At 44.0% G+C, this 22,488-nt stretch overlaps 1 protein-coding gene and 1 long non-coding RNA gene across 2 annotated transcripts in view; one reads left to right on the forward strand and one right to left on the reverse strand.

The window, feature by feature from the left end:
• The window catches only part of ACADL (acyl-CoA dehydrogenase long chain), a 34,420-nt gene extending 14,702 nt beyond the window's left edge, over positions 1 to 19,718 (forward strand). Inside the window, exons 6-11 of the mRNA XM_084780940.1 lie at positions 2,621 to 2,785; positions 3,348 to 3,449; positions 4,382 to 4,495; positions 12,827 to 12,954; positions 14,256 to 14,342; positions 18,995 to 19,718. Of these exons, the coding sequence (XP_084637066.1) occupies positions 2,621 to 2,785; positions 3,348 to 3,449; positions 4,382 to 4,495; positions 12,827 to 12,954; positions 14,256 to 14,342; positions 18,995 to 19,088 (690 nt within the window). The 3' untranslated portion in view covers positions 19,089 to 19,718. The remainder of the gene's footprint in view (positions 1 to 2,620; positions 2,786 to 3,347; positions 3,450 to 4,381; positions 4,496 to 12,826; positions 12,955 to 14,255; positions 14,343 to 18,994) is intronic.
• On the reverse strand, positions 14,385 to 18,404 carry LOC311596047. Its single transcript, XR_014778681.1, has 3 exons — positions 17,688 to 18,404; positions 15,557 to 15,651; positions 14,385 to 15,480 (listed from the first exon to the last, which is right to left on the reverse strand). It is a non-coding gene; the product is annotated as an uncharacterized lncRNA (long non-coding RNA).
• Positions 19,719 to 22,488: the final 2,770 nt, after the last annotated feature.

The following is a 22,488-nucleotide window of genomic DNA, read 5'->3' on the forward strand; positions in this document are numbered from 1 at the left end:
TAAATATTACAACTCTTGGGGCTGGGGTTGGGGAGGGAGAAGCTTTGTTATTATTTAGGCTGAGTTTCCTGAAGCCCTGAGTTTCCCTCTAAAGAGCCCAGGATAGCTTTGAACTCAGAATCCTCTTGTGTAATCTGCTCAAGTGCTGGCATTACAAGCGTATACAACTTTGTTGTGTTTACTTTATTCTTTAAAAAAATTTTCCATTTCCTTTAAGTGAGTGCTTTAATCTTTTTATTTTATTTTATTTTATTTTATTTTCAAGGCAGGCCTTCTCTGCGTAGCCTTGGCTGTCCTGGACTCACTTTGTAGACCAGGCTGGCCTCAAACTCACAGAGATCTACCTGCCTCTGCCTCCCGAGTGCTGGGATTGACAGGTGTGCACCACTGCATCCTGCTAATGCTTTTCTCTCTCTCTCTATTTAAGATTTTTTAATTATGTATACAGTGTTCTGCCTGCACGCATGCCTGCAGGCCAAAAGAGGGTGGCAGATCTCATTATAGATGGTTATGAGCCACCATGTGGTTGCTGGGAATTGAACTCAGGGCCTTTGGAAGAGCAGCCTGTGTTCTTAGCCTCTGAGCCATCTCTCCAGCCCCTAATGCTTTTATCTTAAAAAAAAAAAATCAGATAATATTGTGGAACCGTCAGGTTCTTAAACACTTGATTCTGTAACTTATGTTGTCAGTATCTATGTTACAGTTTGTTTTCTAATATCCATAATTCCTGGACAGGAAAATGGTAGCTGTGGTGTCAAATAAATTTGGAAAAAGGTGGGGAATGTTTCATTCTTTGCTATGCCAGTATGCATTGTGAATCTCTAAGAATTGAAGACAGGATATCTTCCATCCCAGAAATTTCCCTTTTACAGATTGTCATGAAGCACTGACGTCATTCAGATACCCTTTAGGAAGCAGTTACCTGAGTGTTGCGGATATGGCTCCCTGGTACCTACCATATGTGCCTAGCATGTGCCAGGCCCTGTTTTGGTTTTGGTTTTCCCAGGCAGGGTTTCTCTGTGTAGCCCTGCCTATCCTTGAACTTTCTTTGTAGACCAGGCTGGCCTCGAACTCACAGAGATCCTCCTGCCTCTGCCTCCGCAGTGCTGGGATTAAAGGCATGTGCCACCACGCCTGGCCCAAGGCCCTGGTTTTGATGTTGTAAAACCAAAGCAAACCATCTCATCTAAGCCTGGCATGGCGATGAGTTGAGGGTGCATTAGGAGTACTTACCTCAGTGCGGAAGACCGGGAAAAGCTTTGGATGTGGCAGTACTTGAGCTTCGTCCAAGATGACCAGGATTTATTTTGTCAGAGTTAGAAAGGGGCTCCGTGGTGGAGGACGCAGTTGTCGGAAGGCGTTAGAATGTGTGAGGCAAGTGCTTCTGGCAGAGCTGACCAGAAGGCAGGAGATGGAGGCCAAACAGGGTGAGAGAAGAGACGGCAGGTGTAAGCTACCATGTGACTGTAAGGAGTTTTATATGCCTACTCTAAGGGCTTAGGGTTTCTCTCAAAGCTTAGCTGTTCAAACAATGTTGGAGTGTAGACGTGGCCTGATCAGCCTGCCGTTTAGAGCCCGACGGGCGATGGCACTGTAGTGAGAGCTGACCCAGAACCTCGTGCAAGATCTGGTGAGGCGTGAGGAAAAAGTTAGTGGCGATCACAGGAGAGGAATTAAATAGACTCAAGACAGTAAACATGGATCAGAGAGAACGACGCCAAGGTGAATGTGAAACAGCACGGCGTTTTTATCAAAGCATTTGTTGAAGCCGAGGGTAACTTGATCGTCGGCGTTGGCTAGGGCTGTGGAGTGGGATCTGCTCTGCTGGTGACTCACTTTGTGGAATCCTGTAGGCGTACAGGCCTGCATCGTATCAGGAGATGTGCTGAGGTGGGCATAGGGCTACACTCTCCTTCTTCCGTGCCATCGGGAGGCCGGAGCAGAAGGATTTGAAGTTCTAGGCCAGCCTGGGCTAGGCAACAAGTTCAGGCCAGCTGCTTAACTGAGACACTGTCTGGTATAGACGAGGAAGAGACGGCCTTGGAGTCTCAGTGGGTGACTAAGCCATGAGAGTTGAGGTGGCCCAGGCTAGGTGCAGCATGAGGTGTCAGTTATTAACTGCCTTGGACCATCAGCTCATATTTCCTGTTTAGCCTGCCCTTCCCTCCGCCCTCTCCCCACACACAGTTAACCATAATGCTTTCCTTATTTAGGCCATTTTGAAAGGAGTAGTCAATCTTTATCAAAACAACAAAACAAACCACCCCAAAAAACTGTTCTTTTAAAAAAACTGGTTAGTCTAAGCGTATATTGCCTTTTAAAGCAAATTCCCTTTTCTGCTCTGTAGTCCCCCTCTGAAACTCAGCTTACAAGTGAGTGGGTAGTTTGGTTTTATTTTAGAGACACAATCGTTTTCCTGTTACTGTTTACCCCATGAGTCATGTAGAAATGTGTACACTTCAGTATTGAATAACCTCAACTGTGCGTAGGCCAACATGTTCGGGCAGAGAGATGGGACACATCTCCTGACTGTTCCAGTGTTGTCGCGTGTGCTCCCCCAGTGCGAGCTTGCACAGAGGCCTGACTATAGCGGAGCATCACAGGATTTTTTTTTTTGCAGGTGTTCATCACTAACGGCTGGCTCAGTGACCTTGTGATCGTGGTTGCCGTCACCAATCGTGAGGCTCGCTCACCCGCCCACGGTATTAGCCTCTTTTTGGTGGAAAGTGGAATGAAAGGATTTATCAAGGGCCGGAAGCTACAAAAGATGGGAATGAAAGCCCAGGTACGTCATGGTACGAATCAGAGGCCGGCAGTTTGTTGCGCGCATGCTCAGTCCGAGAGCAGCCGTTCCTTGTGGCAGCTTCCCGAGCTGACGGCAGGGCACGCTTTCAGAAACAGGAGACTTCTTTTTAGCCATGCCACTGTCTCTGTCGTGATCAGCAATGGGAAGGAATCAGGGTGCTTTTGAATATCTGCTTTAGAAACGGGGACGCCAGCTGTATTGTAAGAAGCCACCTGTTTGTGAAACCTGGGAAGTTATGAAGTAATAACGGTATTTTGGTATATATTACCAGAAAACATGTTTAACGTGTGTTACAAATTCTAAGTTCCTGGGACCTAGAGAACTGGACAGTCTCAAAGCCCGAAAGGCCATGTATTGCAGTGAGAAAGCCACATGCCGTGGAATGAGATGGAATTATCTGAGACTTATCACGCACTCCTTAACATTCAGTGTCCGAATCTACTCCGACTTTTCTTTGTTTCTTCCTCAGTGGAAGTTGTAAATGTTCCTGGGTTGCTGGGCAATGAATGCGCTCATTCTCTGCGCCATCTCTGTTTCTTAGGACACAGCCGAACTGTTCTTTGAAGATGTCCGATTGCCGGCTAGTGCCCTCCTCGGGGAAGAGAATAAAGGCTTCTACTACCTCATGCAAGAGCTCCCACAGGTATTAAATGCCTAAGGATGCCTGTCTTCCGGTTAGGTACTTCCGGTTAGATACTGAGCAAAGATAGACCGCAGAGCTGTACAGATCCACACATGTCAAGCTTGCGTCACAAGAGTCACCTGAGTGTAATTTAAAGTTGCATCTGAAGAAATGTCACTGTTACAGGCCCGAAGTAAGTAAACAGACCCAGCAGGATCCAATGGAAACGTGAGAGAACTGAGGGAATTAGGTATTTTATGTCTGCGATTCTTCTTTAGAATGACTCCGGCTCCTTAAGTGAAGAACTTTTAGCTCTTTGTAAAGAAATGTCATGGAGAACACTTGGCAGGTTGTAAATAGTTGTGAATCGAAGGGGGGGGGCGCAGGGGGAGAAGGTGTTAAACAGAACCTAGCCACATCGCAGTCTCCGAGCGTGTGCTTTGGGAACGGAATTGCCTCATCACCCACATTTAACATTTTGCTCTAAGTATGTGTTCGCCTGGAGGCGGCTTTGGTGCCAGCTAAATATGAAATTGGAAAAAGCTAGTGGCTCCAGTGGTAAAGTAGAGTGCAGAATTCCCCGGCATCCTGGGAGACTCGATGGCTAAAGCTGTTTTTATGCCAGTTGGTAGGATTCGAACTGTGCACCTGAGGGTGCAGCGCTCCACAGATGCATTGCTCAGTAGTAGAAGCAGTGAGAAAGAAACAATCAGCTGTGGGGGTTTATGGTGTCCGTGAGGTAAAAGCAGTATGAATAAAAACAAAGCACCCTAGCATTGTTCTTAGATGTTACAATAGCCACAGGTGTCTGTAGGGACCCTTTTCTTAGAGCTAAGAAGTAAGTTAAAAGTTACTCCTTAGTAGTTGGTTCTGAAGATTATTACCGGGACTTGCTGAAATGGCATGAAAGTGGATTTTGTAAAAGCGCTTACTCCTGAAATTTTGGGTTCCAGGAAAGGCTGTTGATTGCTGATTTGGCAATTTCTGCCTGTGAGTTCATGTTCGAGGAAACCAGGAACTATGTGAAACAAAGGAAAGCTTTCGGGAAAACAGTTGCACACATCCAGGTGAGTGCGCCCTCGCAGCAGTGGGTGTGTCTGTCAAGTCAGTCTACTCAGTTGGGTCTGGGTGAAATGGTAATTAAGCATAATTACCATTGATGCAAGGTGGTTTTAGAACTGTGGCAGTGGATGAGGTGGCAAAAGAGAAAGTGTAGAAATGCTAAGACAAAGGCTGGAGAGATGGCTCAGCCATTAAAGGCTAGGCTCACAACCAAAAATGTGAGAAATGCTAAGAGAAGAGGGTGGCACACGCCTTTAATCCCAGCACGTGGGAGGCAGAGGCAGGTGGATCGCTGTGAGTTTGAGGCCAGCCTGGTCTACAAAGTTAGTCCAGGACAGCCAGGGCTACACACAGAGAAACCCTGTCTCAGCAAAAAAGAAAAAAAAAAAAAAAAAAGGAAAAGAAAAAAGAAACAAGACAAAACAAAAACCCAAGAGGGTCCAGGCTAGAGTCTGGAGGAGAACTGTAGGATTTGAAGGTGACATAGAAAAGGAAGATCTGCAAGAAACAGAAGATTAAAGGAGAGAAAAGGCAGATGGGGAGACACTTGTCCACGTTTGAGGCTTTTTAAGTAGAATGACTTTGGCTGAGAGGCTTTGTGAAGGGAAAGGAGCATCTTGGTAGCGTTACAGAAACAGCCTTGTAGCATTATGGTCAATTGCAGCTTATGTCCTAACATAGCTCCTGAAATCTCCACAATCTAGGCAGGTTGTGTTCAGGAAGAAATATTTTCTGTTTGTAAATTTTACAAACTCATTTGATACACAAAACTATAAAATCGTACTATTATGTTTGTTCACAAGAAGAAACACTTTTCTATTTATGAATAGTATTGGTACCTACCTCATTTGATTCCTGTGAGGATTTGATGGGGCAGTGCATATAAAGTACTGGGAATATTGCCTCCAGGGACAAATGCGCGCGCGCGCGCGCACACACACACACACACACACACACACACACACACACACACACGTGTATGTGTGTGTGAATGATTCACAAAGCATGTGATTAGACATTGAACAGTAAAAGAACCAGCAATTGATTTGTACTGCCGTTCCATGAAAGAAAAGGGTTCCCGTGCTGATGAGATGGTTCAGTGGGTAAAAATACTTGCCACCAAGCCTGATGACCTGAGTTTGAGACCCAGAGTCTACATGGTAGAAGGACAGAACTGACTCCTGAAAATTGTGACTTCAGTTCAAGCACTGTGGTATGTTTGTGCCTCCACACATACATGTGTGCACAATATACACACATACCCAAGAAATAAATACATATAGTTTAAAGTGTAGTCATCAGTGATGGGCTGCTTATGTGACCTGCTGCTGGGACATTCATTACACGGTAGCTCAGTGTATGACGGCGGAGATGCTGGTGTAAGAAGTCTGTCAGTCATGCAGATGCACAGTTCATCCTGTTAGGCAGCATGTACTATTTGACAATACATTTATTATTTAGGACTATGCTGTACTCACTGTCTTGGGCTATATTACTTCTTTCATTAGAGGAAGCTTCCATTAAGCTAATATATTTTGCCAGCAGAATTCTCAGACATCTCATGTTCACCATGGCTCTTGCTTATCAGGATGCTTTGCCAAACATTTGACCTGTACCATTTAGGTTTATGTGGGCACACTGTGGTTCACACAGTGGTGAAATTGTTTAATGGCCCATTACTCAACATGGCTCACCTTGTTAATCAATACACAACTATACTTCATTTTCATAGCAAAAAGTTAAGTAGTTGTATGCTTGTTTTTCTTCTTCTTTTTGGTTTCTGGAGACAGAGTTTCTCTCTGTAGCCTTTGACTATCCTGCACTCACTTTGTAGACGAGGCTGGGTTCGAACTCACAGAGATCCACCTGCCTCTGCCTCTCGGAATGTGCTGGGAGCATAGGTGTGTTCAAAGCATGTGCCATATGTTACTTTTGTACAAAACAAAACTAAGAGTAGTTCATTAGATTTTCAGCAGGTGGCAGTAGTAATCTTCCAGTCAAGTGGTTCTCAACCTGTGGGTCGCGACCCCTTTGGGGTTTGACTGATGTGTTTTGGATATATACATTACAATTTATAAAAGTAGCAAAAATACAGTAATGAAGTAGCAACACAATTTTATGTTTGCAGTCACCACAACACGAGGAGCTGTATTAAAGGGTTGCAGTGTTAGGAAGGTGTGTGCAGGGTATATGTATGGGTGTGCAAGTGTGGTGAGTATGTGTGGTGGCGAGTGTGTGTGGTAAGTATGTGTGTGTGGTGAGTATGTGCACGAATGTGTGTATGTGGGCACATTTGTGAGTGCATGTTTGGAGGCCAGAGTTTGACTTTTGAGTATTTTCTTCCATTACTTTCCTGCTCATTTTTTGAGATAGGGTTGCTTGCTGACTCTGGTACTATCTTTGCACTCCACTGTGTGTGTGTGTGTGTGTGTGTGTGTGTGTGTGTGTGTGTGTGTGTTACAAGAACATACCACCACACCTGGCTTTTATGTGGGTGCTGGGAATCCAAACTCAGGTCCTCGTGCTGATGTCACAACTGCTTTAGCAACCGAGGACCTCACCAGCTCCCTACGGCCTCCTAGGTTCATGCAAAGTAGCGTTGTGTTCTAGTAAGTGTATCTGGCGATTTCTTTCAGTTTTCCTTAATAGGTTGGAATAACATTTTCATAGCTCAAGTTAGAAGTAAGGCAGATGGCTGGTAGCTTTTACTCTACAGCTGGCTGCACTGTGGCTCTAAGTCTTCCACTGAGCTGGATGACTGTACATACCACACCATACTTGGCTAAAGGCCACTTCGACATGATTATATTTCCTTTCTTTTTGTAACTCCTGAGTCTTGAACATTTTGGCTTTTTTGCCCACTTGGGTACATGTCACAAAATTCATTTTCCTTTTAGTCGAGAGTATTACTATACTAATGAAGCAGGAGTTTTAGGTACAGTCCACGGTCACACCACAGCTCCTGATTTACCATGAAATAGCTGATAAGATAGTGTAATTCAGAGGAAGAGGGTGATAATAATATTTATCATATGTCAACTATTTCCTCTGTCTTAGAGACTGTGTTTGATGCAGTTTTATCTCTTTCTTTATAACTCTGTATGATAGTTATTATAATTATCTTTACTTATATAAGGTATTTAAGGCAGGGAGGTTAAGTAAACCAGAATTAACACAAATGTCGTATGTCTAGACCTTATATTCTTAAAAAATTTTTTATGTATATGGATGTTTATCTGCATGTATGTCTGTGCATATGAATGACCTCTGCCTGGTGCCCATAGAGGTCAGAAGAGGGCATCAGATCCCCTAGAATTAGAGTTACAGATGTTTGGGAGCCACCATGTGGGTGCTGGGAATTGAACTTGGGTCCTCTGGAAGAGCAATTAGTGTACTTAGCTGCAGCGTTCTCTCTCCAGCCACAGAATCTATGCTCTGTATTGTGTTGTCTTTGAGACAGGAGGTCTCACTGTTTCACTGTGGCCCTGGCTACCCTGCCACTTGCTCAGGAGACTGCTGTCCTTGAGCTCTGAGGGATCCACCTGCATCTGCTCCCCAAGTGCTGGCATTAAAGACTTGTACCACCATGCCCGGTCACAGCCTACATTTCAGTCAGGCCGGTGTTTAAAGTGGAAGTTTCTCTTCTGATTTCTTTACCTGTGGGCAGTGAAGTGAAGATAGAATGGTGTTCTTTTCTAACTAGAGTACCTAGTCACTTTTTATGTGGTACATAAAGACACAAACTAGCTGGATGGTGGCAGCGGCAGCACACGCCTTTAATCCCAGCTCTCAGGAGGCAGAGGCAGGTGGATCGCTGTGAGTTCGAGGCCAGCCTGGTCTACAAAGAGAGTCTAGGACAGCCAAGGCTACACAGAGAAACCCTGTCTCGAAAAACCAAAAAAGAAAAAGAAAAAAAGACACAAACTATTTGGGAAAGAAATAGGAAAAGGGAAAAAATGTCTTTTTCTTCAATGTCTTCCAACAGAAACTATCTAGTTCTTAAGACCTTGAATATGATGTTAATGAACAGTAAGACTAGATAGCAAATTGAGTTTGTTTTCCAGTTAAATCATAATATATGCAAATAATTAGATAGCAAATTATGTTATATGCTAATAACTCACAGTTTTGCTTTAATGACTACTCGGCTTGCTAACCATTCCAGGGTGTCTTCAGATCCTCAACTTCCAAGACAAGCATCATTCATTGCTTACTTGTTTTAAAATTTCATTTTAGTTTATTCTTTCTCTCCTTCTCTCATCTCTCTCATGTGTGGTGTGTATGGGGGGGGTGGTATGCACACCCATGGCAAGTGTGTGAAGGTCAGAGAACAATTTGTTGGAGTTGGTTCTCCTTCCACCATGTGGGTCTTAGCAATTGAACTTTAAGTCATCAGAATTGCCAGAAAGTTCCTTTACCTGCTGAGCCATCCACCTGGCCCTCAGTCAGAATGCTGAGAGGGACTGTAGTCAGGTCACTTAGCACTTCCGGAGATTTGTGTGTGTGTGTGTGTGTGTGTGTGTGTGTGTATGTGTGAGAGAGAGAGAGAGAGAGAGAGAGAGAGAGACAGACAGACAGACAGACAGACAGACAGACAGACACAGACACAGAGACACAGAGACACAGAGACACAGAGACACAGAGACACAGAGACACAGAGACTCAGAGACTCAGAGACTCAGAGACTCAGAGACTCTGAGGCTGATTAAGTATGGGCTGGCTGACTTTCTCTACCTCTGCTTCTCAAGTGCTGGAATTTCAGTTTCATGCCACTGTGCATGGCTCAGATTTCTCTCTAAATTTGAGTTGCAGTTTTTACTGTTGGCAAATATCAGTAACCATTAAAGATACTTTTATGAGCATGTCGAGCATTCGCCAAAGCACCCTACCAGTAGCGGGTGATGCAATCTCTAGCTGCCGTTCATTAGAGAGTGGGTTCAGAAAGCATGCTGCTGTCTCTGCCCAAGGACAAAGGCCAATTCTGTTCACTAGCCCCCAGCTGTGCCAAGAATATGTAAATATTTAATCTCTTTATCTTCAGACAGCAAATTATGTTCTCTGGGCGGCATTTGTTATTTTTAGACCTCTGGACCTAGTGGGTGTGCTGAAGTAATAATTTTAAGTGAGTCCATCCAGGTCTGAATTTTAACTTCAGCTTCTAGAAGCATTTGTATAGAATAGCTTTCACATGAGAGAGATCTTGATCCTTTCATCTTCTAGGTAGTGCATAAAGCTTCATGTGTGACAAATGAGGGCAACAGTTCCTGAGAACTGTCTGGATTCCCTCCCTCCCAGCACCCCTGCCCCCAGTGACTGTTATATAGTACTATGGAATTAAGCCAGCACTGGACTTAGAATTCTGGGTCCAGGGTTGTCAAATGACTATAGAAAATCATTCAACTAATTCTCCTTCATGTTTTTCTCTATGTAAACTTGAATGTGTAAGGTGGGAACATGGAACTTTATGCTGATTAAAATGTAGAGATTTGGCTAAAGGAAATATAGTTATTAGAAAAGGAGATAGAAAAAAACTAGGAACATGCCAGCATGCTCGGCCTCAGAGGTCAGGATTCACAGGTGGAGGCTAGCTGCTAGCAGCTTTGCCAGTGTTTTGTTTTGGAGTCATTAGATGCCAGTTACACTTTCTAGAAGTCGGTGGGGGCAAAGCCCTAAGGCACTTGGGATTTTTTTGTTGTTGCTGCTTTTTTTTGAGGCAGGATTTCTCCAGTTCTCCAGTTCCCAGGCTGTCCTGAACTGGCTCTGTAGGCCAGGCTGGCCTTGAACTCACAGAGATCTGCCTGCCTCTGCCACCCATGTGCTGGGATTAAAGGCATGTGCCAACTGTTGCCCAGCTCATCACTTGGGCTTTCATCAACACAATAGTTAAGAAACCCCTGAGGCACCTGTCCCTCAAAGCTCCTACTCCACCTGGCCCATCCAGCTCCCACCTGGGCCATCCAACTCTCACCTGGGCCATCCAGCTCCCACCTGGCCCATCCAGCTCTCACTTGGCCCATCCAGCTCCCACCTGGGCCATCCAGCTCCCACCTGGCCCATCCAGCTCTCACCTGGGCCATCCAGCTCTCACCTGGGCCATCCAGCTCCCACCTGGCCCATCCAGCTCCCACCTGGGCCATCCAGTTCTCACCTGGGCCATCCAGCTCCCACCTGGCCCATCCAGCTCCCACCTGGCCCATCCAGCTCCCACCTGGCCCATCCAGCTCTCACCTGGGCCATCCAGCTCTCACCTGGGCCATCCAGCTCTCACCTGGGCCATCCAGCTCCCACCTGGCCCATCCAGCTCCCACCTGGGCCATCCAGCTCTCACCTGGCCCATCCAGCTCCCACCTGGCCCATCCAGCTCCCACCTGGGCCATCCAGCTCTCACCTGGGCCATCCAGCTCCCACCTGGGCCATCCAGCTCTCACCTGGGCCATCCAGCTCTCACCTGGCCATCCAGCTCCCACCTGGGCCATCCAGCTCCCACCTGGGCCATCCAGCTCCCACCTGGCCATCCAGCTCTCACCTGGGCCATCCAGCTCTCACCTGGGCCATCCAGCTCTCACCTGGGCCATCCAGCTCCCACCTGGCCCATCCAGCTCCCACCTGGGCCATCCAGCTCCCACCTGGGCCATCCAGCTCCCACCTGGCCCATCCAGCTCTCACCTGGGCCATCCAGCTCTCACCTGGGCCATCCAGCTCCCACCTGGGCCATCCAGCTCCCACCTGGGCCATCCAGCTCTCACCTGGGCCATCCAGCTCCCACCTGGCCCATCCAGCTCCCACCTGGGCCATCCAGCTCCCACCTGGGCCATCCAGCTCCCACCTGGCCCATCCAGCTCTCACCTGGGCCATCCAGCTCTCACCTGGGCCATCCAGCTCTCACCTGGGCGTCCAGCTCCCACCTGGGCCATTCAGCTCCCACCTGGGCCATCCAGCTCTCACCGGGGCCATCCAGCTCCCACCTGGCCCATCCAGCTCTCACAGCCCATCCAGCTCTCACCTGGGCCATCCAGCTCTCACCTGGCCCATCCAGCTCTCACCTGGGCCATCCAGTTCTCACCGGGGCCATCCAGCTCCCACCTGGTCCCACCATTGTTCTTTTCCCACTCTTCGATTTTCCAGCAACGAAAAATACTGAAATTGTACCCAGTATCGCACTCTTCTCACTGAAAATTCAGCTTTATACTTTGAGAAATGTAGCCATGAGTATAAAAGTAGATCCAGCATCCTCTGAGGAACTATTCCCACAGCCTCCTTTGAGAACTCAAGTGTGCTGTGGACCTGGTAGAAGTGCATAGGCTCGCTGCTGAGTTTTCACTGCAGCACCTGCGTCACCAGCCTCCATGTGAGTGGCCTGGTGCTGGCCACAATGGATGTCTCCTCGTGCACCTCACAGCAGAACGATCAAAATTGTCTCTGTTGTCATTTCCTCAAGGAAGTTAGTGGCAGCTGGCCATAGATGGGCCTCGGGGCTCAGAATAGGGAGTGCTTTTGGAGGTTCTGCCCTAGTCCAAGCCAGTTTCTTGAAGGAGGTTCAAGCTCAAGAACAGATGTGCACTCAGAGCTTAGGGCGTGAGGGCCAAGAATCAGTGAACTAGGACTTGGCAGAAGGGAAGCTGATCAGGAACAACTGAGCCAGGTCTAAATGGAACGGCTTCCAAGCTCACTGTCGGCTGTCTAAGGCAGCAGGACAGGCTGGATATATAGTCATTAACACTTAGAAATAAGACCCCTTGGAGCCAGTTGTTGGCTGCATGCGACACTCTTCAGAGGGATGGGAGAGGGATGTTATGTGAGCTTGACCCTGCCTATCCTCTTTCCAGTATTAGTACTGTAATTATTAACCTAATTAAATTTTTTTGTTTTTTTTTAACCTAATAAGTATTTAATGATGTGCATGCGACTAGATATATCCATCTTGTCCCTCTATCCTGTTTTATTATTTTAGTTTAAGGCAAGGAGGCACAGTAGGGGAATGCATGTCCTTGATGCAGAGCAACTTCTGTTTAAGCTCCAGAGACACTGGGTGCTCTAGCACACTATGTGTGAAGGCGTCCACCACAAGATGCTGGTCCCACACATTAAATCACCACGTTCTTTACACACTTCCCTTAAACCATGACAAGTGTTTGCCGGGTTTTACGTCATCTGCTATGACACAGGATTTTTTCCTTCTTTCCTTTTTCATTGCAGTCAGTATGTGCCCTTTTTATTGGAGGGAAACCACCGCGGTTCCAGTTTTGTTTTGCTTTCAAACTTTCTTACATGACCTTTTGAGGTGCTGAGTCAAAACTTGTCCTTTTAACGTGCTCTTTGTCTCCTTTCATCTCAAGACGGTGCAGCATAAACTGGCAGAATTAAAAACAAACATATGTGTAACCAGAGCTTTTGTGGACAGCTGTCTGCAGTTGCATGAAACGAAGCGCCTGGACTCCGCCTCAGCTTCCATGGCAAAATACTGGTATGCGTGCTACTGCCCTTAAAGCTAGCTTTGTTTGGACTGCTACTATGGGATTTTTGCCAGCCTTTAAGCTCAACCTTGAAAGCATTAAAGGAAGAAGTCTGTACGTGGAAAACAGCAGTAAAAATTAAAAATAAAATCAGAAAAGTCCCATTGGGTCTGTTTATAATGTCCTAAAAATTACTCAAGTTGGTATGTAACTCATACCTGAATATTAAGAGCCTGAAGTAGGATCAGTGAGCGCTTCATTTAAGTAATAAGTTTATTTGAACTATTTAATTATATTATAGATATATTGACTTAGATATATATTTAATTATATATTTAGATAGTAGTCAGATTATCTAAAGAATGGTAGCTAAGTGAGGCAGAAAGAAGAGAAAGATGAAACTTGGGAGTCCTGCAGCAAGTCCCAGTTCCGTTGAATTAAATTCCATTCAACTAAATTTAATTCTCTCGGGACAACTTCCCATGTCTGGCACGAAATTAGGTTCGATAGAATGTGAGGTGTTTTCCAGACCTAAGAAAAATGCTGAATTATTGACTGTCCGGCTAAAGTCCTATTGAGTCTAGAAAGACTTGCATGTGAACTAAGGATGGTTAAAATGATGTTAAAGATGAGCTTGAGTTTTCATGTGTTTTAAGATGCAAATGTGGTTTAAATCAGATTATGGAGTGGGGATTGGTGTCCTTAAAGAAGGAAAAAAAAAATCTCACTAGCCCCAAAGCAGCCTAGAAAAATTCCTGTTGTTATTTATTAACTCCAAGTTCAGTTCAGTTCAGTCAGTACTATACAAGGGAAATGCGCAGAATGGTGCTTTGTGTAATGATTTTATAATGATCAGATTATGAGATTAAAAAGGAATGTGAAATTAACATGAACTTGCACTTCGGGGTCTGGGAAGATATTTTACATTTGTGACAAATTCTTTGGCTTACAGGAAAAGGCATAAAAAAGAATTTTACGTGATTTTTAAAGAGAATTTAGCATAGGTAATGCCCTTGTTCTTGAACATACCAGGCGTATGGATGTAATGGTGCTGAATATTAAAAGAGAGTTTACATTATGGGTAGCGAGAAAGCTTTTTAATGCAAACTTTCATGTGTCAAGCTGGCCTCCTACTCACTATGTAGCCAAGGCTGGCCATGAACTTCTGAGCCTCCTGCCTCTGCCTCCTGAGTGTTGGGTTACAGGCAGGCACTACCACCCAGTTCTGTGTGGCCGGGGTTTGATGTAAAGATTTGTATGTACTCTCCCAACTGAACTGTGCCCTTTTCTGCTTGTTATTTTCATCATTTAGGGCATCTGAATTACAAAACAGTGTAGCTTACGAATGTGTACAGCTCCATGGAGGCTGGGGATACATGTGGGAGTACCCAATTGCAAAGTAAGTATGGTGGCTCTATGACATTTTTCTTCTTCCTCCTTTCCTTTCCTTTCTTTTCCTTTTCCTTTCCCTTTCCTTCCTTCCTTTATTTTTATCCTTCTTTATTCCCTTCCTTCCTCCCTCCCTCCTTTTGTTCCTTTCTTTCTTTCTTTTTTAGGGATAGAGTTTTACCATGTATCCCTGTCTGGCCAGGCTGACCTCAAACTCAGAGTTCTACCTGCCTCTTCCTGGAATGCTGGAGTTAATAATATGCGCCACCAAACCCAGCCTATTAAACTTTTCTTTACTTTTTAAATTGTATTTTTATGTGATTTTTTAAAAAAATTGAAAATAGATTTTGTCATACAATATATTCTGATTACTTTTTCCTGTTTTCTCCTTCCTCCCACTTCTCTGTCCACCCAAACCCACAACCCTTTCTTTCTCCCTCTCCTGCTGTTCTGGAGAATATAAAGAAAGGAATTTTAAATCTATACTTTCTATGCTAAATATACAGGATCTAAAATCTGCATATTCTTTTTTTTTTTTTTCTTTTTTGAGACAGAGTCTCTCTCTGTGTCACCTTAACTGTCCTGGACTTGCTTTGTAGACCAGGCTGGCTTCGAACTCAGCCATCCGCCTGCCTCTGCCTCCCGAATGCTGGGATTAAAGGCATGTGCCACCACCGCTTGGCTTAAAATCTGCATTTTCAATGAATATATTTATGCAAACAGGGGTGCCTTTATTAGCTTCTCATTAGGATTTTATTTAAAGAAAATGGAAAGTCTGGCATACTTATGTTTGGCTTTAAAAAAAAATACCATCTTAAAAAAATTCATTCCTTGATTTATTCATGTTCTCTCTTGCTCTATTTCTCTGACACACACACACACACACACACACACACTCATTGTATTATTTTTCATATTGTGTGGTAAGATACCTGGACAAAAGCTACTGGAGGGAGAGAGGGTTCGTGTTGGCTGACGGTACAGCCCCGCAGAGTGGGAAGTTTTGGCTGCAGGAGCTTGCAGCTGGGCCAGTGGTTTGGAAGCAGTGCACGAGGATGCTGCTGCTCAGATGAAAGCCTTCTTTCTGTGCCGTCCAGGACCCAAGCCTTGGGGATGGTGGCCCCTTACTTTGAAGTGAGTCTCCACCTCTGTTAACCCAAACAAGACAACCTCACAGGCATGCCTAGGGGCTAACCTAATCTAAATAACCCCTCATGATAATACCTGGAGGCTTCGTCTGAGATGGTTCCAGATAGCGTCAAGTTGGGTAATCAGAACTGGACTCAGGGATCATAGGAGTTGAACTCAGGGCTCTACACCTATTGGGAATGCAGTTTGTCACTGACCTCCATGCCTAGCTACTTAAAAAACAAATAAACAAACAAAACAACAACAATCAAACAAAAACAGCAGTACAGAGTGATCCGCTTGCACAATAGAAGAATTAACATATGCCTTAAGTGTTTATTTTGTTTGAAAAAATAATCAAAGTTTGTTTGTTTTCTGGACAGAGTTTTTATGGTGCTTCTTTTTATTGGGTTAGCCATGACTTTCCTCAGATGAGGCAGTAACAGGTGCAGTGCCACAGTCTCCTACCATATGCCTCTCTCTCCATGTCCCTTCTCCCCAGAGAGCCTGGCCTCTCCTTCACTTTTCCTTGTTACCTTAGAAACTATTTTTCCTCTTAAACCATGGCACATTCAGCTTGTAAAAATTGCCCGCTTCAGTTCTGAATCTGAGAGTAGGAATGTTATAGGCTTCTAAAAATGTTTCCTAATTTTTACCTGGATACAGGTAAAAGGGAAAAAATACTATCAAATAAATGTCTGCTTACACAGTTAGCCTGTTACATCTGAATTCCTTGCTCCAGACAAGCTCAGCTGAGGCATTCCTTGTGCTTGCAATCCTTACTGAGGAACGCCAACTGCGTATAGCCCCATTTCCGTAAGAACAGAAGTTCCTGCGTAGGTATAACCTGTTAATTCTGTAGTTACCACACAGCTTAAAAGCGTTAGTTACTGGGTATGTGCCATTCATAAAGCCCATCATCAATCAAGAGTTTCTCTGTCTGAGAGAATATAGGCATGCAATTGATTTTTTAAATAATCATTTGACATACACCTTGGTATGTCCCTCCAGAACGGCTTCATGTAGACCTCACTCACAAGCAGAGCTTCCCTTTTTAAGTCCCGCGTAGTCCTGAAGTAGGAGGTTTTGAATTGTGCTAGTCCAAAGGTTCTTAGCATCGGGAGTTTTCGTGTACATTTTTGCTTTCCCAGCACTCATGCATCTTACTTATTTACAAGAGGGCTTTGGTCATGAAATGATAATGCGTATCTACACCTGTGTGCATAAGCCCTTATTAGGAACTGCCGCTAGAAGTGTAGGCATGTATTGGATCAGTGTCTGCGTGGCTTAGTTTACTTCCCAAGAAAGACACGCTAACCTAAGAGGGGCCCACTGCCCTGGGGATAAGGTTAGAGTGTGACATAAGCTGTTTTCTGCATCCCTAGAGCTCGTTGCTTTTAAGTCAGTACCCTGATGGCGTTCAGTGTCTGCTTTCAGCTCAGGAGACTTGAAGTCCTTTAAGAAATAATAATTACCATCCTTGGCTGGCTTGCCAGTTCAAAGAGTATGTGAATCTTTATCCAGGCAGTTCTTTCTGTCCCCAGTGATGTAGGAAAATCCTAATCTCACAAAAGCCAGTTACATATTAGACAGTGTGTGGCTGTAGTGTACAGACTTTGATTTAAAGGAAGCATCAGACTTGGGATTCTTACACCTGCCCCAGATTAAGCTACGTGATTAGTGTGGGGGTGAGGCGAGAAAGAGATAATTCACTGAGTCTAGGGCTCTATAGGTGAAAGGGGTTTTGTTCCCTTTTATAGTTGCTAGACAGCTAATTGTTGGCTTGTGAGTTGACTTTGGTCTTACTCTCTGGGTTCAGATTTAGCCCCTTGAAGCTCTCTCAGCCATTTCGGGGGGAGAAGCTGAGACCGAGAGCTTCGCTGCAGTTAAACATTTCTCTGCTGCCTTTCTCTACTAATCTCATGAATTTAATTAGTAACTTATGAAAGGTCTGCTGGTCTGTCATTACATATCCTGGCAGAACTCCTTTAATGTGAAAAATAAATACCCAACCCAGCTCAAAAATGTGTGAAGCATAGCGTTGCTCAGGTGGGTTGGAACGCCAGGAAGGTCTTTAAAAAAAATGCCAGGGCTTCCTTTTGTGGAGAACACCAAAGTCTTCCTGGGGATGGAGGTGGGGTTTATATATTTCAGAAAGTCCCGAGTCCTAATAGGCTTTATAATGCAGTTCGTCGAATAGGTAAACATTAAATGAGGGCCCACTTACCTGCGAGGTACCCTGGTAAATGTGGAAACGTCTTAAGTTCGAGGCTGCCCATATTCTGAGAAATTAGCACGTTTTATCCTAGAAATTTAATAATCAAAGCCCCACTTTTACGTTTGAGAAAGGTTTCTAAATGTTCCGTCCCTGAGAAGTCCAGCGCTCAGTAACTAGCTACACAGGGCAGGGCTGGGACAATGAACGTATTGTGACCTAATGAGAGTTCCCTTGCCACAAGGGCGCGACGCCTACATTCTTGTTCCAGCCTGACAGTTATCTGTTATGTCACCAGTAAATGGTGATCATTAATTAGCAAATGCATCAGCCTCTCTCAATCTTTTTTTTTTTTTTTAACCTGCAAAGGAGTAATATTTATCCTTCCTGGATCCCAGGGGGCTAAATGGGAAAGGAGAAAGGGTGGAACGGGATCCAAGGCTGCGCTCATAGCTGTCAGACTGAGTCCCTGGCTGGGGCTGGGGCTCAGGCTCACCTGTCCAGACCCTGAGTGTACAGTGTCTGTGTTAGCCAGGCTTCTCTCTCAGCACCAGAAGACAGAACTGCTGGCTCTGTGTTTGTGTCTGTGTGTGTCTCAGTGGGTGCAGCCCCTTTGGACTCATCCCAGCCATGGCGAGAATGACTATTAATCATTTCCCCCAGAATAAGCTACATTTTAACTTTTTTGGGGAAAAAAAGTACTTAAAAAAAAAAAACATGCCAGGCATGGTGACCCACGCCTTTAATCCCAGCACTTGGGAGGCAGAAGCAGGCCGATTGCTATGAGTTTGAGGCCAGCCTGGTCTACAAAGTGAGTTCAGGACAGTCAAGGCTACACAGAGAAACCCTGTCTCAAAAAACCAAACCAAGCCAAACAAAACCAAACAAAACCAAACCAAACAAACCAAACCAAAACATTAGGTGGTTGGTTGTAGTGAGGAAATGAAAAGGAATTGCCTGGGAATAAGTTATTTGTTTATTTTTTCCTCAAAGTCAGTGGATTTCAACTTTTTGGGGAGACAAAAAGGCTAAAGACACTAAGATACTCCATGCCTTGCTAAATGTAGATGCTTTAGGTTGCCATTCTGAACACAAAGCTTTACAAAATTATGTCAGTGTACCAAGTGTTATTTGAATTGTAATGTCTTCATGGCTTTTGGTATGCCAACCTAGTATGAATGCTGTATAAGGAAAACCAGCTGTTTCAGAGGAGCTCTTCTTGCTTAGAGTTCTTTAACCAAATAGTAATTATCTGCAAAGTTGGGATTTAAAACTTATACCATGTTCATATGAATTCAACTATCTTCTACTTCATCTAGGGCTTACGTGGATGCTCGGGTTCAGCCAATCTATGGTGGTACCAACGAGATAATGAAGGAGCTGATTGCCAGGCAGATCGTCAGTGACAGCTAGACACCTGCCTGCACGCTGGAATCCCATTACACACAGCTAATCCGGACTCAGATCTACTTGAGATAAAGTATAACCTGGGCATGGGGGAAGGAGCAAAGCTGTTTTTATGTGTTAATGTCACGGAGAAAGAAATAAAATATAACTATAAAGATTAACAGAGGGGAAAGAAGAGTTTTTGAACCCAGGAGTCTAAAGTTATACTGTAAAAGGTTTAACCTTTTTTTCCCAAATATATATATTTGTGCGTATATATATATATACACACACACAGAGAGAATATTGAAGATTTTCTAACTCATGAGCCTTAATGCCTTGTCTTTCAAATTCTGAAGAGTACGAATTGCTTTAATTTTCAAAGTTGAGGCAGAAATAATTTTATATTCTTATAACATTAGTAATACAGACTTTGGAAAGAAAAAACAATTGTAACTTATTTAAAGTCATTTCAGCTACTTTTTGCTCCAAATTCCCTAGAACATGGGTTTCTACCATAGTACCACTAACCCCATGTTTTTAAAGTAATGAATGGAACCTTTTCTTCAGAAAAAAAAAAAAAAGAACTGTACTGTATATAATACATACAGAGGCAATTATGTATCAATTAAAAATAAAGTAGAACTTAAAAACAAAGCATGTGTAGAGCGTGTGTGTGAGGCACCAAAGAATGAGAGTGTGTTCTGCTGATGGGAAAATGCATAGTTTCCTAGATAAGATGGGCTTTTAACAGATCCCATGCCAGTTTAGTTTAAACAGGAGAACTCAGTAATCCATCATCCTTAAATTCAAGATGTTTGGTAGATAGCAAAGCAAAAACTTTTATTTTTTTTGAACATGGTGACTTATTTATATTTACCAAATACTTTGCATCTTTTATAAACTAGGCTGTTAAAAATGTTTTAAAGCACTGGACGTGGTGGCACACGCCTGTAATTCCAGCACTTGGGAGGCAGAAGCAGGCGAATTGCTGTGAGTTAGAGGCCAGCCTGGTCTACAAAGTGAGTCCAGGACAGCTCAGTCTACACAGATAAACCCTGTCTTGAAAAAACAAAAGAATGTTGGAAAGCAAGCTTGGAATAACCCTAGTACAAACAAGTAGTATATAGAGTTGAAAATTCCAAGTAAGTATAATAAAAGAAACAAAATTTAAAATAGCAGTGTGGGAAAATCATATTTGAGACTTCAGTAATTATTATGTTTGGTTTGGTTTTTTTGGTTTCTTTTTTTGAGACAGGGTTTCTCTGTGTACCCTTGGCTCTCCTGGACTAACTGTATAGACCAGCCTGGCCTCAAACTCACAGAGATCCTCCTGCCTCTGCCTCCCAAGTGCTGAGATTAAAGACGTGCGCCACCATGCCCGGCTTCAGTAATTATTATGAAGAATAAAATCATTAGTTTGTAAACAGACATTTTAGAAGTTGGATTTTTCTGGCACGTGGTGGTAACACTGAAAAGTTTGAAAATGAAAATGCATTCTTGTTCAACTTCAAACAACTTCAACATTACTTTACTCGTAGAAATGGGTATAGCAGATGGGAGAAAGAATATCTCTGTTATTCCTTTCCTCGTAGTGGGCCACTTTGGGTTGCTGGCTTATCCATTTATATACATTTATTAACACGAACAGGGTTCTCAGTATGTAGCCTTGGATGACCTAGAAAAGCTACGCCGACCAGGCTACCCTGGAACTCATATTGACCTGCCTGCCTCTGCCTCCTCTTCCAAGTGCAGGGACTGAAGGCGTGCACCACTCTGCCAGGCTCAGATTCTTTTTTAAAACACAGGATTGAATTTATTTTTAATCATGAATATATGTGAATATGTGCATGTCAGTGCAGGTGCCAACAGCGGCCAGGATAGGGTGTTGGACCCTCTGGAGCTAAAGCTAAAGGCAGTCATGTGCTGCTGCCCAAGACCGGTGCTGGGAACCGAACTCCAGCCCTCTGCCGGCACAGAGCCATCTTTCCAGTCCCCAGAGTAAATCCTTATTGTTACCTGTGCAGCTCGCACCTCTCTCCTCCCAGCAGGAACTTTGAAGGACCTGACAGAACTCTCTCACTTACCCCTTTTGCCTCTAAGTCTACAGTGTAGAGGTAGACAAGCCTGGGCGTGAATGATTGATTGGTCTTCCTTTGGAAACTTAGACTTTATAACCTTGAGTTAAAAAGCGTTCAGAGCGCACCCCTCCCTCAGCCTTGCACTTGCTGCTCCTTTCTTTGTGCTTTGTTTGTGTGGTGCCCAGTAGTGGTCCCCAGGGAGGGAGTTTATCACGTGGATCTCACGCTGTGCTGTGTGTTCAAGAGACGATAAATAGTAAAGATGCTCCAAAGAAGAAGCTGGGCACACAGAAGGAAGCCTCGCTATGTAAATATTAATGAGAATTTAAAGGCTTGGTTTCCTTTGGAGGCTAAGGTTTTTAGCGTCAAAACTACTGCTTTAAAATTCCTCTCCCACCCACCCCCACTTCCTGGTGGTGTCATTTGAAAACTGCTTTGACTTGCTGTTTTAAAATCTAACTGCAAATCTGTACTAACCAGGTAATCTTAGGAGTTTACTGCCGAAAGTATACAATTTCTAGATTTTTTTTTCCATGCCTAGTTGTTTTTGGCACAGACAGCATTAAATAATTGGAGTCACTGGAAAGATTTGACTTTGAGATTGAAACCAACTGCAGGCCTGTGCCTACAGCTTATAATAAATGTTGAAAAATACTGCTCCTTTAAAATGTTTTCAGAAATAATTGTGGAGAGCTACAAATATTATAAAAATTGAGCATAGCGTTGCTAGCCTTCAGGTTAACATTTGCAGTCATTATCATAGACATTTCCCAAATGTGATGTTATTTCTTACATGTACGTATGCAACAGATGAAAACATTTTGTTTTTACATCTATGGAATTCCATTACTGTACTGCAGAAACTTAGATTTAGCATGTAATCCCAGGATCATATAAATTTCTCATGGTTAAATATATATATATAAAAAGTCTTTTTTTGTTTAAATTAGGATCTAAGCAAAACTTACAAGTTCTATTTGGGAGCTGAAAAGATGGCTAAAGGGTTAAAAACAGGTGTTGCTCTTCTAGAGGACCACAGTTATGTTCTCAATATCCACGGCATATGGCTCACACTGCCTGTAACTTGAGATTCAGGGGAGTCAACACGTAACTAGCACTCAGGGAGGCAGAGGCAGGAGGATCTCTGTGAGTTCGAGGCCAGCCTGGTCTACAAATGAATCCAGGACAGCCAAGGCTATACAGAGAAACTCTTGTCTCGAAAAACAAAAACAAAAATAAACAAACAGAAGATTCCATTTGGTTGTCTTAACCCTTAGGTCTGTCTGTCTTTCTTTCTTTCTTTCTTTCTTTCTTCTTTTTTGTTTGTTTTCTTGTTTTTGTTTTTG

This window comes from Acomys minous (assembly GCF_964271855.1).
Source record: "Acomys minous genome assembly, chromosome: 4".
NCBI classification, from domain to species: domain Eukaryota; kingdom Metazoa; phylum Chordata; class Mammalia; order Rodentia; family Muridae; genus Acomys; species Acomys minous.